This window comes from Elaeis guineensis, chromosome 11, assembly GCF_000442705.2.
Source record: "Elaeis guineensis isolate ETL-2024a chromosome 11, EG11, whole genome shotgun sequence".
Lineage (NCBI taxonomy): Eukaryota > Viridiplantae > Streptophyta > Magnoliopsida > Arecales > Arecaceae > Elaeis > Elaeis guineensis.
The window spans coordinates 6,072,557-6,088,058 of NC_026003.2; the positions used below are offsets into that span (position 1 = coordinate 6,072,557).

The following is a 15,502-nucleotide window of genomic DNA, read 5'->3' on the forward strand; positions in this document are numbered from 1 at the left end:
TAGTAATTGTATAGTTTTTAAATTAAAAGAAGTACTCAGTGCATCTTATGGGTTATATGCTAGTTTGTTCTTTAATTTTAGTTTATTTTGTTCATTTAACACAATTATTAATTATGGTTATATGGTAATGCAAGCTTTTTTATACAATATTTATGTTCACCAGGGGTTGCTCGCATCGAGAAATTTGAATAAGTCCCGGCAAGTTGCTTGCCGGGACAACCGATTTGTACAGCGAAACCCTCTCACACGTGATCTGCACGTGAGTATCTGGCTCGGACCTTTTAGACGTATTTGCTTCCCCTGCGACAAGAAAGAGGGAGAGGGAGAAGAGGGAGCGTTCGAAAGTGGAGAGACAAGGAAGATACAAAGATAAAGAAAAGAAGGAAAGCTGAAAAGAAGAAAAGAAAGAGCGGGAACAAACCCTGGTTAGGGCTCGACGCCGACGAAAGGTATTAACAATCGAAGCATCCCAGCGAGACGTGCCCGGCAATGGCGGCCGCCGAGGGATCGAGCACCGGCTCGTCTCAGTCCTCATCCTCGTCCTCGCGGGCGGCGGATTCGTACATCGGGAGCCTCATCAGCCTCACCTCCAAAGCCGAGATCCGCTACGAGGGCGTCCTCGTCTCCATCAACCCCCAGGAGTCCACCATCGCCCTCCAGAACGGTACGCCCTCCCACCCGACCCCATTCCCACCCTCTACCTCCCGTCTATTTCGTTCTTTCGAGGGTTTCTGTTCTTGGTCCCCAATCTTCTTCTTGGATCTGGTTGATGGGTCGGGTGATGGAGAACAGTCGTTCTTTTGATTCGCTCCTCAGATCACGCCTTTTTGGTTTTCTTGATGTTTTCCCCTTTCTTTTCTTTCCTCCTTTTCTTTTTGTTGTTCCGTGATCGAATTATATCCTCTTTGATGTGGAATTCCCCGCATGTTTGTGCTCAGTAAATCTGATCTTTTGGTGGAGGAGCTGTTGTGTTTTCTTTTTCTTTGTTTTGTGATGGTAAATAACGTTTCTTGTTCAATGAAATTACTGGAACCAGCGTTCTGAATTTTTTATGGTTTTCTTCTTTCTTAAGCTTTCCCAGCCTGATTAGAATTGAGAAATAGCTACTGAAAGTTTTTATCAGTTGATGAGTTACATTGTCTCTGCTCCTTGGTTGCAGTGAGGTCATATGGAACTGAAGGACGAAAGAAAGATGGTCCTCAGATTCCACCTAGTGACAGAGTCTATGAATATATTCTGTTCCGAGGAAGTGACATCAAGGTAAATGGAAAGATTCTAACTGATTTTAAGATGCTATGGATAATACTGGCCCACAATGTGTCATTAACGTAATTAAGTGATGTTTCACCTACACTGCCTCTTGCTGACTGGAAGTCTACTGAGTGTATCATTTATCTGGGGTGAATGGGTTTTAGTATGCACGTTTTCCCCTGTTAGTTATGCTCTTTAAGTCTTGTTGAGATCTTTTATTTGGTCAAATATTGATTCTGTTCTCCTCATGAGTGTATTAGAGATATGTAAACTTAATTATTTATTTCCAATGTCTTGGACCATACCCATGGGGGTGGTGAAGGGAGAGCCCCGGGAATGAATTCACCGCCGTATGGCTGACCGGCGATTACTAGCAATTCCGGCTTCATGCAGGAGGTATTGACGGCGATTCTCTAGGTTGTGATAGTTTAGTTCCTCCACTTCTTTGTTAGTTTTTGTTTCTTTGAGGAGCTAAACAAAACATTTGGCTGTACTGGTTGATGCTAGATCATGTTTTGTTGCTTGGAAGCTATGCAATATGGGTACTTTAAATCATTCAATGCAAAAAATATTATATAAGTGAAACTTAACTAATCAAACTAGAGATTTGATTGGATAAATTATGTAGTTAACAAGCTTATTGTTTATTAGTATGATGTTTTCCAGTGTTTTGTACAAATTACATACATATGTACATGCATGAATACTTGTATGCATGCAAGCATGCATATTTGTTACAAATCATTTGATAATATAGTGCTAGATTCATGCTTGCTTGGCTGTCTAGGCATTCTACCCAAGGTATGCCGAATCGACCTGAATTGGATGGTTTAGCCTGTACTGAACTGACATTAACCTGGGATGGAAGGATGGGCGAGTTTGCCAAGGTTTATTTATGACTCATAACCAAAACTATATAACATATCTTTGAGGCCTTCCCCTTTGTCCAGTCTCACACTAACATCAGAAGTCCCAACATATGAAGGAAATGAAACTGCAAAATAGAGAAACTGTTTTGGTTTTTAAACATCCATTCCATAATTTTTAACATTCATCACATGCCAGACACTAATATTACAAAGATAGGAAACATTTTGTATTTTATGAGAAGCTTTTCAAACTTTGGACCTGCTGACTTGACATTGCTTATTGGCATATCTTTGTGAAGAAGTTTTGCAAGGTTCTTATGGAGAGTTGAAGAAGAAGTTTCATGTGGGGCATGTGTTAGTCTACACTGACATAGGACAAGGTTAGGGAGAGGAGCAGCACATATGATCACATTTGAAAATGATTTCCAACATGATTGTTCTGGATATAATGCCATCTGGGATAATTGTTCTGCCTGTACAATTTTACTGCTCAGGTGATGGTATTATCATTATGTTTCCAATGTTAATGTTAACTTTAAATTTTCAAAGTTCAACAGCTGAATAATTTAGAGATTTCAATGCATGAAGATCCCTGAAATAATTTCTTATCAGTTGGTGTTAAATAGACCGCAAGTCTATTCTTGAGTTTCATGAAGTGGTTTCCTTCTTAGCTTGTTCTATTATCAGGATTTGTTAGTGAAGTCATCTCCAGTTCTTACAAAACCTCAGGCATACAATGATCCAGCTATTATTCAGGTATATGTTATCTGACATGGGATTTTTTTTTTTTTTCCTTTTTGGTGCTCCATATTGTATGTGCTATATCTTTCCATCATGTGCTTTGCAGTCATGTAACGCTTATGCACCTAGTACATCAGCTTCAGTTGGAGGTGGGGCTCTTCCTGGTCAAGGCTCCCATGCTGCACAGTCATCTTTAGCCAGGTCATCATATTCAGATGCATTTTCTCTGTATCAATCTGGGGCTACCCTCAGTTCCGGGGCTTCCTCGCCTGCTTTTTCAAATGTAAACAGGACCTCTTTTAGTACACCTATGTATTGGCAAGGCTATGCTGGTGTGCTAGATGGTCAGTCTCCTAAACAGCAATTGTTTCATTCACAACCCCCTTCAGGAATGGTGCAGGATCAGTTGCACTTACCTGAAAGTCAGGCACCAACAAGCATGCCAAATTTCACAGAACCTACCCATTTAACCTTCACGTCTGCTGCCACCTCTTCTCATTTTGCAATTTCTACCCCTTCTGATGTGTTCCTATCAGTATCCAGCGATCCTTCTCAGCTGTCTCATCCATTGTCACCTCTGTCTTATTCACGGACGAAGTCCTCATTTTCTTCATCTAATCAAGAGTTAAATGCATCCATGCGTTCGGTTTCTACCAAAGCTGGATCTTCCGCAATACCAGTTCTTCCCATGCCAAGTTTGTCTTATTCGTCATCTTCAATTTTGGGGTCCACTACTTCTCCTTTAACTACATTGCCTCCTTTGCTGACCCCTGATCAGTTTACACAATCTAGACCAACAGCATCCTCGTCTAACCAGAGACTGACCCCTGAGCGAGAAGACATGGCAGCTGTATTGCCACCATCAAATCCACCATCATCTGTTAAGCCACTGCCTCAGGAACCATTGTTGCCATTGCAGTTATCTTCCCAACAGGTATGATGATGCTTTATATTTGTTTTAAATTGTTAGACTAAATTGTTTTGGCAGGCCAGCTGCATTCTGCATGCAGCTCTTGTTATTTTTTCTGAAGGACATATTGCCCTTTACTGCTACATTTAATTTTTATTGTGTTTTCTATTAAGTACGTGTCCGAAATGATGTGGAAATCTATCTGAATTTAGTAATTTATTTTCAAAAGATTATTCTTTAATTTATTGAATCATGATTCTCTTTAAGTGAATGCAACATCAGTATTGCTTATAAAGTAAATTTGAGTATGCAGTTATATCTAGGACATTACCTACACATTCTCATGGCTGAATTAATGTCCATCATTATAGTAGATGCTTGGAGGGAAGTGCAGTAATATGTTAATCACGCCAGATATAGAAGAAGAGGATACAGGCATAGGCTGAAGAACATTAATGATATTTCACTTTCTGAACATTAATGTACATGGTTTTAACTATCTAAGTACTAGAGTTTAACATGTGCCATATGCATGGGGGTGTTGGGGCTGAAACCGGATCGGGTATGGATCGGATACTATCATATCCATATCCATATTTGTTTTGTCTGACGAATACAAATTTGGATACGGATATTATTCGGATGCAAAAGTTCATATCTATATTTATTTTAAATGGATACAGATATAATTCGGATGCTGGAAGTATGGACATAATTACAGATATTACTTAAATAATTAAACTTTATGACTACAGAATCAAAGATATTACTAAATAGATGATAAATCAAGTTAATAACATGTTTATATGGTTATATATTTCTCTTAAAAATTAATAAGTGCTATATAAAATTATATATGATTACATGTAGATTCGGATATTCGGATACGGATCGAATAGTTGTTTATCTATATCTATATCCATTTTTCTTTGATGGATATAGATACGTATATGGATATTTAGTCGGATTCTCAAATTTTTATCCATATCTAGATTGATTCGAATATGAAAATGAATCTGGATAGATAATATCGATACCACTTTCACCTCTAATGGGTGTAGAGATGGTTGAGAACCGCAGTATAGCCTGCCCGTTGCACTCAGGTGTTTGTGTTTAATAGTAGCATAGATTCACAAGCATGAAGAAGTTGGACTATTTTATGTCCTTTGATTAGCTATAGACTGGCATACCAAAAGTTGCCTGAGACATGATTTGTTAACAGTTCATTGCTTTTCAACTTTTGGAACGGCCTATATAGGTACATGCATGCAGAAATGAGCAAGGAAAACATATCTCCTTATCTATCAATATTGCCAATTGCATGGATGAACTCAGCTTTCAAGAAAATTCTCGTTATATCAATTCAAATGATGACATTGTTTAATTAATTTCCAAGAAAGAATGTTCTGAAATTGTGTATGTTATTTTTAGTATTCTCAGCTTTGCTTTTTGGAGCATACATTGGGATTTCTGTATCCTGTGAATCCTAACATCCAACTAACCCATAAATGTTGGATAAAGGTTGGCTTTCTTATTGAGCTGCCATTACAATTTATGTTTTAGAAATCCAGAGGACCAGGTATTTTGATTTTGCAAAGTAAAAGTTGTAGTCGTGATTCCGATGAAGCTCCATCAATGATATCTCACAAAATTATGAAACATAGGTTCCCTTATAATCATAATTCAACTACTAATGCTTCACTTTACCTAATAAACCGGTTTCATTTGAGTCTATTTAGTGTCTAAATTTCTGAAGTTCTCTTTTTCTGTGGACTGCTATTTTTGTCTTCCCTTCTCTTTATGGATCTTTCTTGACTTCTCCTAATCACCCCACTTTTATCCAGTGTTTGATTGGGGTCATGAGAGAGAGGATGGATGGGGTTGGAAGAATGAATGGTCTTGATCTGCCGTTTGATTCAAAAAATTTTAGAGAGGATGGATGAAAAGGAGGATATCCCATCCACCTGAGCCCATCAATTTGTATCCTCCCAAATTAGAAGGATGTAAGGAATGATGGATGGAGTATGTGAGGGATGGGTTTATGCATGGACAATATTATCCCTCATTTAATTTTTTAACAAAATTTTAATACTTCTTCACTTTTTCATTCATTTTATTTTTATATATTTTTATTTTATTTATACTATTAATTCTATATTATTAAATTTTATTATCAATTATTTTAATTTTAGTATAGAATTTTTATAATTATAAGTAAATAATTAGAATTATCTTCTATTTTTTATTTAAATATACTATTTTTAGTTAATTATATATATATAATTAATTAACTATTTAAATTAAATTATTAATTAGTAATTATTTATATAAGTGATATATATAAATAAATTAATTCATATACATAATTAATTTGTAAAATTATTTATTTAATTAAATTAAAATTAAAATTAAAATTAAATATTTATATAACTTTTATATAATTATAAATTATAAAAATTATAAATTTATACATTGCTATACTTATTTAGTATAAATAAGTGTTATAAATTGATAATAATAATATTTTTTTATCAAAGGATAGTTTAATAAAAATATCATATAAATATCATCCATTTTTCCTTTCATTCCTCCTGTACGAAACAAAAGAAAGAATTATTCCCACCTATCCTTTCCATGTTTCACTAAACACATGAGAGGATCGATAAAATATCCATCCATCCTTTTCCTCTCATTCATCCTGTTTTTAATCCATCCTTCGAACTAAATAGAGGGTTAGTGCATATTTTGGACTGAGGGACTAGAAACTTCATTTTTCATGATGTTTATTGACATTCGGAAGGAATTGGATTTCTTTTTACATTCAAATGTTTGCAGAGAAATTGGAGTGTCACTTCACTGACTGTTTTCTAATTGAAGTTTTTACTTGGAATATAGATGTCCATAACCTATATTACCATACTTCTATGACAATCATTTTTGTTTGGCCTGAAATGCATGTTGCTTGTTACAAGTTGTCAATACTGCAGTAATCTGATTCAGCTGATCAAAGGAGTCAAAAGTAAATGAAATTAAATAAATATGATGTAGCTTTTTGGCTTTTGTAAGCTGCTTGATGGCTTTCAAGAAAGTAATTGCAGTTCACAGCTGTTTCTGTCAGCTGTGAGGCATATGCAATGGTGGATGAGATATTTTGTTGGCATTGAGCTGTAGGTATCAAAATTTGGTGGAATGATGAATGACAATTGAATTCCTTTAAAAAGCGAAATGAAGAACTCGGACCATTTTATGTAAGGTTGTGTTTGGTGCATCGCCAGGCAATCTTGGAAGGTAATGTGGATTGCCTTCAGGATGGATTACCACCATTACATTGCCAGTAATGTTGATTAATGTGTTTGGTATACACAGGTAATATTGCAGTAAACTTATTAAAAATCTTGATTGATATGTGGGGCATACGTGGAGGGGAGGTGGAGGGAGGAGGGATGGTTGGGCAATGGATTTTGTATGATTTTTTTAAAGGATAATTTTATTCAAAATTTTTATTGCAACATTGTCAAAGAAGTGGTAATTTGGATAGTCACCCATCCTCAAGGCAATCTGCATGACCACCCAAAGAGCATACCAAACGCAGTAATTCAGATTACCACATTAAATTGCTAGCAATCTTGATAGATTGCCAGCTACCCAACGCAACCTAAGAGTTGATTAATGCTGATAGATTCTTGTTCACCACATTTTGTCATATGACAATAAATGCTGATATATCTGAAAAGATGGATTGAATCCTAATAGATCAGAAGCTTTGTACATTAGCTGACATAGGGTTTGGTCCTAGCCAAAAAAAGGGCGTCTCAATGTATGAGGCTCCTGCTGTGGGTTCTGGGAAGGGTCAAATTTGTGCAGCTTTACCCTCATGTATGCAGAGGCTGTTTTTATATTTCAAACCTAGGATACCCAAGTTACAATGGAGCAACCTTACCATTGCGTCAAAGCCCTCACTTTATGGTATGATCCTAGTTCATTATCTTAAATGTATCAGAGCAACTTATTTATATTTGTGCATGAATAAATACATACATACCCCTCACATTAAACAGCATTAAGTTTGGTAATAGAAAATATAACCCATCTATCAATATTTCTGATTGCATTAATGGAGTCAGCTTTGATGGAATTTTTTTCGGTGTCATTTCAAACAATAATATCAGCTAACTAGTTTCTGTGAATCAGCTTTATGGAGTCGTACATTTTACTTTGGGAACTTTTGCCTTTGCTTTGTTGGAATTCATGGATCGTAACATCCAACTAACTCACAAATGTTGGATGGCTGTCAAGGAGGGGCAAGAATTTTGAATTTGGGAAGGCTTTGATCTTAATTTTGTGTGCAGCTGTGTTCATGATAATTTATAAATTACAAAATTCTTATCTTCTTGATCTTTACAATCATATTTCAACTACTTGTGCACCACTTTTCTTAAGAGACCTGCTTCATTTGAGTAGTACATCTTAATGGCTAAATATCTAAAGTTGACCCTGTTTTAAATTCACTTTTTTGATCTTCACTATTCTTTATGGACCTCACTTGACTTTTATTGGCAACCTCACTTGTACTGCATCTTTGTGGGAGAAGAACTGGAAACTTCATTTTCATTACATGTGTTAAGATTTGAAAGGAATTGGACATTTCTTTCCATTTGGAAACATGAGGAGAAACTAAGAATAGGTGTGCTACTTCCCAACTGTTTTCTAACCTGAGTTTCTCTTTGAATGTAGAAATGTAGATAGGTATGGCCTATGCTACCGAATATCAATCCTATGGGAACCATTGTAATTGGGCCTGCAAAGCAGTAAACTGTTATCAGTTAACGCACCGTTAACTTGCTTTGTCTGATCAAAGGAGTTGCAAAAAAAATGAAAGTTAATGTACACATCAAATTTGAATACATGCATTTAAAAAAACTATGCCTAGAACATACCTATCTATAAAAGCTCAAAGAATAAACTGAAAGAAGAGACATTTCTCACTGGGGGCCGCTTCAGCAAATGGTAGTTTTGGTGGAACCAGTGAACCATGTGAGGTGGTCAAATGCATGGGACGGAGAGAACAGATTACCTAATAGCACATCTATGCAGTGGACAATATGTATGGGACATGTAGTTTTCAGATTTTTTAAGTTGCTTGCTGGCTTTAAAGAAGATAATTGCTGTTTATGCCTGTTTTTGTTAGCTATGTAACACATACAATGGTAGATTAGGTAGTGTCTTGCCATTGAGGTATAGATATCAAAATATGGTTGCATGTTATTATCAAAGAAATTTTGAGTTTGTTCTCACTACTTGAATTTTCTTGGTTGTTTTCTATAATCTGTAGGGTCAGGGTCGGATGGCTCAGTTCACCGAAGAATTTGATTTTACATCCATGAATGAGAAGTTCAACAAAGACGAAGTTTGGGGGTCGCTTGGGAAGGCAAAACTAAGAAGCACAATAGGAAATGGAATGGAAGAAAATCCCATTCACGATAATGTGGAGGTTGAAGAGGGTTATGGACAAGATCCCAAGCTTGGCCGCAATGTGAGACATGCTTGTTTACCATTTCTTTTATGTTCCATTCTTCTCTCTTGATTGTTCTTTCCAACACTTGAAAGTCAAACACAAATTTATATAAATCAATGATGCTAAAAATTTTTGAGATCCTGTTGGATGAGCAGGTCAAGGTGAAGACCTGGTTGCTCACCAGGTGATGCGATCAAGCCTGTATTTGTGGTGTCTTTCATTGAACCATTCAATTTATAACCTCTCCTTAAGCGAAAATCTAATTTTTGGAGGAACTTGCAGATAGCCGGCGCAAATTTGACTGCAGCATACTTCATATCTCATATCCTGCCTAGGTTTCCGCTAGTGGTGCACATGTTTCTGGGGTAACCCATGAAGTGAAATGAACTGAACTGACTTCATTGGTGGTTTAGATTTTAACATAGGTTGGTCCAACTCAGAGTCAAAGTCATTGAAAACCTGATCTAACCCGAATCAAATGAAGCAATATTTATATGTTATTAATATTGTAATGCATATTATGTCATTGATCATAGATTTTGATAATTCTTTTCTTAAACAAATATTGGAATTTTTTTTTTTTTTTGTGTTAATATATCATGTACAAGATTTATAGTTTATTTTTGGGTTTTGTTGTTGTATGAGGCTGTTGAATATATTTGTTGTTGGTTTATTTTTTTCATGGGTTCAAATGGGTTTTCTTGAAAGAAAAGAATCAATTAGATTCTTATGCTGATTTTTTGTCAGAAAAAGGGGGAAGTTTTGGAACCAACCTGATCTTGGCCCATTGGTTTAGTTACTTTCCACCATGGATTAGTTGGCGTTGAAATTACAAAAACCGAGATCTTATTGAAATTGGTTTTGTTCTGGATTGGTTCCGCAACCTGAACTGACCTGAACATCTTGTGCAGGCTAGTTTCAGCGCTCTGCAATATTACCCATGCTGCTGCTTGATGAAGCTCTTGATTGATTATATGCCCCCCAAAAAAAAAGCTCTTAACTAATTAGTAGTTTTAATATTGATAACTATGTTGGCCAAATGGTACAATATACTGTAGGGAATGACCTAGAGGCCAAAATATGCTTGTCAATGAGCAATCCCTAGCTTTGTGGGGATGATAATATTTCAGTTCTTAAATAGAGTTGAGCATTTAGCTTCTGCTTTGACTAGAAGCAATTCAATTGCAACTCTATTGATGTCCTGTTTTGCAGCCTGTATATAATAAAGACGATTTCTTCGACAATCTTTCTTGCAACTCACTTAACCGAGGATCATGGAGTGGCCGCATGAAGTTCTCCGAGCGAATGAAATTAGACACTGAGGTTTGGAGTTGCTTATCTTTGCATTTCATATAGAAGTCTTAATGATGCTAACTGAAGAAATTGATGAAACTGTTGTTTGGCTTGCAGACTTTTGGTGAGTTCCAACAGGGCGCTCATTTGGGTCGTGGCAATCATGGTCCTGCTCATCCTGGTAACTTCAGGGGATCGTACAACCGAGGAAGAGGCTATGGATATTATTATGGTGGGAGGGGGCATGGAGGATATAGACCTGTCTAGAAGCTTTTATATGTTCAATTGCCCTAGGATTTGTGCTTTTGCGAGTGTACTCTTATCAGTCCTATTCGACCCTTTAATCTGCAGCGGCTCTCAAAACCACTTTCCTACTGCATCAAGTCATGGCCTCATAGGTGAGCCAGACTTCGCATTGAACCACTATTGTGAAATACTTCGTCTTTTGGAAACTTTTGTTCTCTCTACCTGCTAACTTTTCATGGTATGGTCTGCCTTTTTCTTGCACAGGCTTCCCTTTTTGTACTAGGAGGCATACCATGACTCTCCTTGCGTGGTTTTCAAGTAACATTGAAATAAAGAACTGTTAATGGACTTACCAGATGTGCATCTTTCAATTGGTGAGAAAAGTTGACCAATGAACTTTTATATGCTATGCGAATGACTTGTTAATTTTGGTAATTATGTTTATTATTGATGCTTAGCCCATAAATTCTGTTTTTAATTATTAGAAAATAGAGTTTGGAGTTTGTTTAAGATGATCTCAGCTGAAATAGATGTGGCAAATAGGACAGATATGCTAAAAGAAGGTAAGGAGGCACCTACAGATTATCGAGTGATAGGGGGAGTTCTGCTTGAGAAGATCTGGGCTTGTGTAACGCAGGCTACAGGGATGGTGTTTGCGAGGACCTTCCTACAGAAGTGTCCAAAAATATTTTGGGAAGAACAAAGACAAGTGAATGCGGGAAGGATTTTTAGCTAATCCATTTCAGAAGATTCTTAACAAAAAATTATAACCGTTGTCAAAAGTTGGTCAATATATCAGACCATGCTGATGGAATGAAGCTTCTGGCTTGTCCTAATAATTATTGGTGGTGAAAATGTCATCCGAATTTTAGGATGATTTGTACTTCAAAACAAAAAGCAGCTTCTGTGACAACGCCAATTCCTTATCTGGTAGCGTACCTGGTTCTTCAGTAATCATGAAAGTAAATAGTTCTTTTATTTGTTCTATAAAATTTTAAATTACCTATCCATTTGGAAAAATTAAAATTGCATCCCAAGGAATCTGCTTGTGAAGTCAAGATACCCCGCATTGAATTACAATGATTTGCCACGATGGTTTTCCAAAGCCCTCTGGAGATTGTCAGGTTCTGTCACCAGGGAGTAGCGAGCTTATTTATCCTAATTCCGGTGAGTTGCAATGCCTTGTTGATATAGTGAATTCATTGGCATCAAGATGTTTTTTTACTCCAATTATATATCATTCTAGAGAATGTTATTCAGTTCCATCACCCTTAGAATCATACAGGGAAAAGAAGGGCTCCACCATGCATAGAACCTCAAGAATAAAAAGAAAAGGTAGACGGAGCACCATACTGAACTTTTTATTGAAAAATACTTCTTTATCAACATGATAAATGCCTTTTGTGGAGTCAAATGGATAACAAAAGATTAAAAAAATTGTAATCGTCTTCGTTTTTTTTTTCTTTTTAATAAATAATTCAATCGTGTCCGGGACGAAGTCAGCTTCGTTGCGGTCGAGGGAGGTGACCAATGCTAGCCATCCTTTGTTGACCAGGCGGTTGCAAAAATATTCTTCTCTGGATGGCGGTCTTTTTTTTTTTTTTCTTTCATGGCCCAGTCATCTTCCCATTGCGTTCTCTTTTCCATTGACTCCGAACCATGGTGAATTCCCACCAAGTAGACATGGAGTCACGGTCATCATCCGAGGCTTCTTCAGTCACTTGGGTTGTTGATGATCTCCTCCTTCCTCGTCTGCACCGTTGCGAAGGTGTGTTGTTGTTCCTGCTGTAAAGGTGAATCCAAGAATGAAAACTACAGTGGTGACGACCAGGATGGCTGCACCACCGAACACTCCATTCCTAGCGATGTAGCATTTCCCATCCATCCAACCTTTCCCATAGGGCTGCCCGCCGTTCATGCTCGACCCGGTGGCCAACAGGACCATGGCAAATCCATAGCTGAGCCTACATGATCAAGATGGTCCATAATTTGCAGCAGGAGCATAAGAAAATATGAATCATCATCATCGTTATCATCTTACATACCAAGATGAAACTAATTGGATGATGGAGACGGTTCGACTTCTCCTGGCGTTCCTCTCTCCCGAGCACAGCCTGGTTCCTACTGCGGAGGTCCCCACGATCTGAGCTATCGAGAGGCAGACCAGCGCCGTGATCCCCAGTCCGAACGCAGAGCTCCTTGGCAACGAACACAGATTTCCATCCAGCTTCATATCCTTTGCCTGCAGGAAAGGAAAAAAAAGAACTCACGATTAAAGTTTCAGCCTCGCCGCTACTCGTACCAATTCAACAAAAGCATCCACGCAACTGGCTGCCGGTCGGCATGATTGATTCATTACCTTTACTTTCTTGAATTCGGCTGCCAAGGAGCACGAGAAGGCGACCGTTCCGAGGAACACGACGACGATGCGAATCGCCAGCTTCCCAAACCTGGGTTTCTCCATTGCCTGCCTTCTTGCTTCTCGAGAAGAGTTGTTGGATGTAATGATTCCAGGAATGACGATCCCAGGATGCAGCCAAGATATTCTCAAAGGCTTGCCCTGTGGAAAAGGAGTGCTGGGGCTTAATTGGATGGATGTGGATGGCTGTGCCCCTCCTCTTAAGGACTTCACTGCTTTGGAGAGGGAAGGGAGATGGCTACCAATTGTCTATGGTTGGAGGGAGATGGCTGTGGACTTTTCCCGAGAGCTGGTCAACGGCTGATAGGAGAACAGGGGAACTTGAAACAGTGTGGAAGGAATCCCAAAAGGATGCTCGCAGCCAGCACTTGCTATTGGGTTGTCCTTTCGGTTTGGATGTCCCACGGAGGCGCACGGGATACCTCCTTGGTCGTCATCAAATATATGCCGAACAAGGTCTTAGAAGAGTTTTAACAAAATATTACGAGAGCGAGTAAGGTTTATTTTCCCTTAAAATAGAGTTGAGAGTTCTTTATTTTTGGGCTGGTATTTCCATCTTGCGTTATCTCTGCGATATAAAAGGGCCTTTTATATCGGCCACATTTAAATTTTCACGTCTCATAGCCGGTGAAAGACAGACCAGAACCTTCTCCTTTAACTTGAGCTCTAATAAATCGTTTCTACTCCAAAAATTTTTCCACAAGATTATAGACTTATAGCATAAGATTTTGACCATTATGAGACGCCGTAAACGCCGAGTTGGACTATTCTTGCTGGCTTGTCCAAACATGCATTTCTCAAGAAAAATTGACTTCCACCTTCCATGTATCATGCCGGCCAATGTGCTACCTAATTTCCTATTTTAATGTGCGGTATCCAAATCCTCTCGCAACGAAGCTTCATATGTTTTCAATACCCTAATGCCACGGATCATAGAAAAATTCTTAGAGTGTTTTCTTGGATTTTTCTCTCTTATCGGGACACTCTCTTCTTCACCTTTTTATCTTTTTTTTTTTTTTTTTTAATGTTTTGTTTATGACTACTGTGATATCCCAAAACCAGCCCACTAAGCCCATTAAACAAAAAAAAAAAAAAAAAAAAAAAAGAAAAACAGAGCAGGAAGACTCCCGATCGGAGTCTTCCTCTTCTCCGATCAAGAATCGGAGTCCTAGGGCCATTGAAAGACCCTAGGACGAGCTCTATAAGAACCCTTCCCCTCTCCTCTATGGGTAGACCCTTCCGACGCCGTCGATTGCCGGAGATTTTTCTCCGATTTTTCCGTTTGAAGCCGCGACTCCTCGACCCGTGTTCGCTGTAATTTCTCGCCGGTGGGGGTCACCGGAGGTTGTGGTAAGGTCTCCCTCCTCTCCCTCTCTTCTCTCCCTTCTTTCCCGTGCCTGTGTGCACGATGGCCGGCGACGGGTGTCGCCGGATTTAGTTGGAGAAGGAAACTCCCTGTTCGCCGCCTCTTTCCTCTGATTTTCCGGCGCCGACGGTCACGCCGACCGCCGGCCCTGGTCTCTCCGAACCCGGGAGAGTCGGTCGTTGCCGCCGGCAACCTCCGGCCATGAGATGGCCGTGATCGGCCGATCAAGGCACGGGGACCTCTAGGTCCCCTGTTTCAGCCCAATGAAAGCCCGGGAAGAAGAAGAAGGAAAGAAAAAAAAAAGAAAAAAAAGAAAAGAAGGAAAAGAAAAAGAAAAAAAAGAAAGAAAGAAGAAAAATAATATGATAATAATATAATAATAATAAATAGGATTTTCTCTCCTCTCTCTTCCGTGAAGAAAAAAAAAAAAAAGAGAAAGAAAGAAAAGAAAGAAAGAGAAAAATAAAATTAATTAATAAATAATGAGATAAATAATAAAATATGAGAAAGAGAGTTTCTCTCTCTTCCTTCTCTCTCTTCAGCCTGAACTGGTATTTCTCTCTCTACTTTCTCTCTCTAAAAATCTTCTCTCTAGATTATTTCTCTCTCCTAAGATTTTTAGAATTTTGAGAAGAATGATGATGAATTTAAATGATTCTCGTAATGGATTTTTGATTTGTGATCATCGGACGATACACCGACATCCACTTTGATCAGATCAGGTATTTTTAGATTTTATTTCTCATGATCTTATTGAATTATCCACATGATAATTTTAGCATGATTTGATCTGATCGATCAAAATTTGTTGAATCATATTGTCTGAAAAATTCAAGATGAGTTTTCTCTCTCTAGAATTTTCTCTCTCTAGAATTTTCTCTCTCTAAAATAT

At 38.0% G+C, this 15,502-nt stretch overlaps 2 protein-coding genes across 4 annotated transcripts; one reads left to right on the top strand and one right to left on the bottom strand.

The window, feature by feature from the left end:
• Positions 1 to 299: 299 nt before the first annotated feature.
• Positions 300 to 11,751, top strand: LOC105053513 (protein decapping 5). 3 transcript variants are annotated; one of them, XM_019853526.3, is made up of 9 exons: positions 300 to 664; positions 1,160 to 1,260; positions 2,808 to 2,876; positions 2,968 to 3,795; positions 9,104 to 9,304; positions 10,499 to 10,609; positions 10,697 to 10,977; positions 11,090 to 11,199; positions 11,369 to 11,751. In XM_019853526.3, exons 1-7 carry the CDS (start codon positions 490 to 492, stop codon positions 10,844 to 10,846), a joined length of 1,635 nt encoding a protein of 544 aa, XP_019709085.2. In that variant the 5' UTR covers positions 300 to 489; the 3' UTR covers positions 10,847 to 10,977; positions 11,090 to 11,199; positions 11,369 to 11,751. The 3 variants fall into 3 exon arrangements, with proteins under 3 accessions (XP_019709085.2, XP_010933006.2, XP_010933005.2); XM_010934704.3 differs by having other exon boundaries at positions 11,374 to 11,751; XM_010934703.4 differs by lacking the exon at positions 11,369 to 11,751 and having other exon boundaries at positions 11,090 to 11,335.
• A 410-nt stretch (positions 11,752 to 12,161) lies between these two features.
• On the bottom strand, positions 12,162 to 13,488 carry LOC105053514 (protein MODIFYING WALL LIGNIN-1). Its single transcript, XM_010934708.4, has 3 exons — positions 13,185 to 13,488; positions 12,871 to 13,067; positions 12,162 to 12,789 (listed from the first exon to the last, which is right to left on the bottom strand). Exons 1-3 carry the CDS (start codon positions 13,287 to 13,289, stop codon positions 12,543 to 12,545), a joined length of 549 nt encoding a protein of 182 aa, XP_010933010.1. The 5' UTR covers positions 13,290 to 13,488; the 3' UTR covers positions 12,162 to 12,542.
• Positions 13,489 to 15,502: the final 2,014 nt, after the last annotated feature.

Excerpts from the sequence above, each read along its gene's own strand:
- LOC105053513 (XM_019853526.3), top strand. The coding sequence starts at position 490 with ATGGCGGCCGCCGAGGGATCGAGCACCGGCTCGTCTCAGTCCTCATCC. Across the intron at positions 665-1,159 it reads CACCATCGCCCTCCAGAACG|TGAGGTCATATGGAACTGAA; the intron begins GTACGCCCTCCC and ends CCTTGGTTGCAG. Across the intron at positions 10,610-10,696 it reads GAATGAAATTAGACACTGAG|ACTTTTGGTGAGTTCCAACA; the intron begins GTTTGGAGTTGC and ends TTTGGCTTGCAG.
- LOC105053514 (XM_010934708.4), bottom strand. The coding sequence starts at position 13,289 with ATGGAGAAACCCAGGTTTGGGAAGCTGGCGATTCGCATCGTCGTCGTG. Across the intron at positions 13,068-13,184 it reads CCGAATTCAAGAAAGTAAAG|GCAAAGGATATGAAGCTGGA; the intron begins GTAATGAATCAA and ends CCTTTCCTGCAG. Across the intron at positions 12,790-12,870 it reads ATCCAATTAGTTTCATCTTG|GCTCAGCTATGGATTTGCCA; the intron begins GTATGTAAGATG and ends TTGATCATGTAG.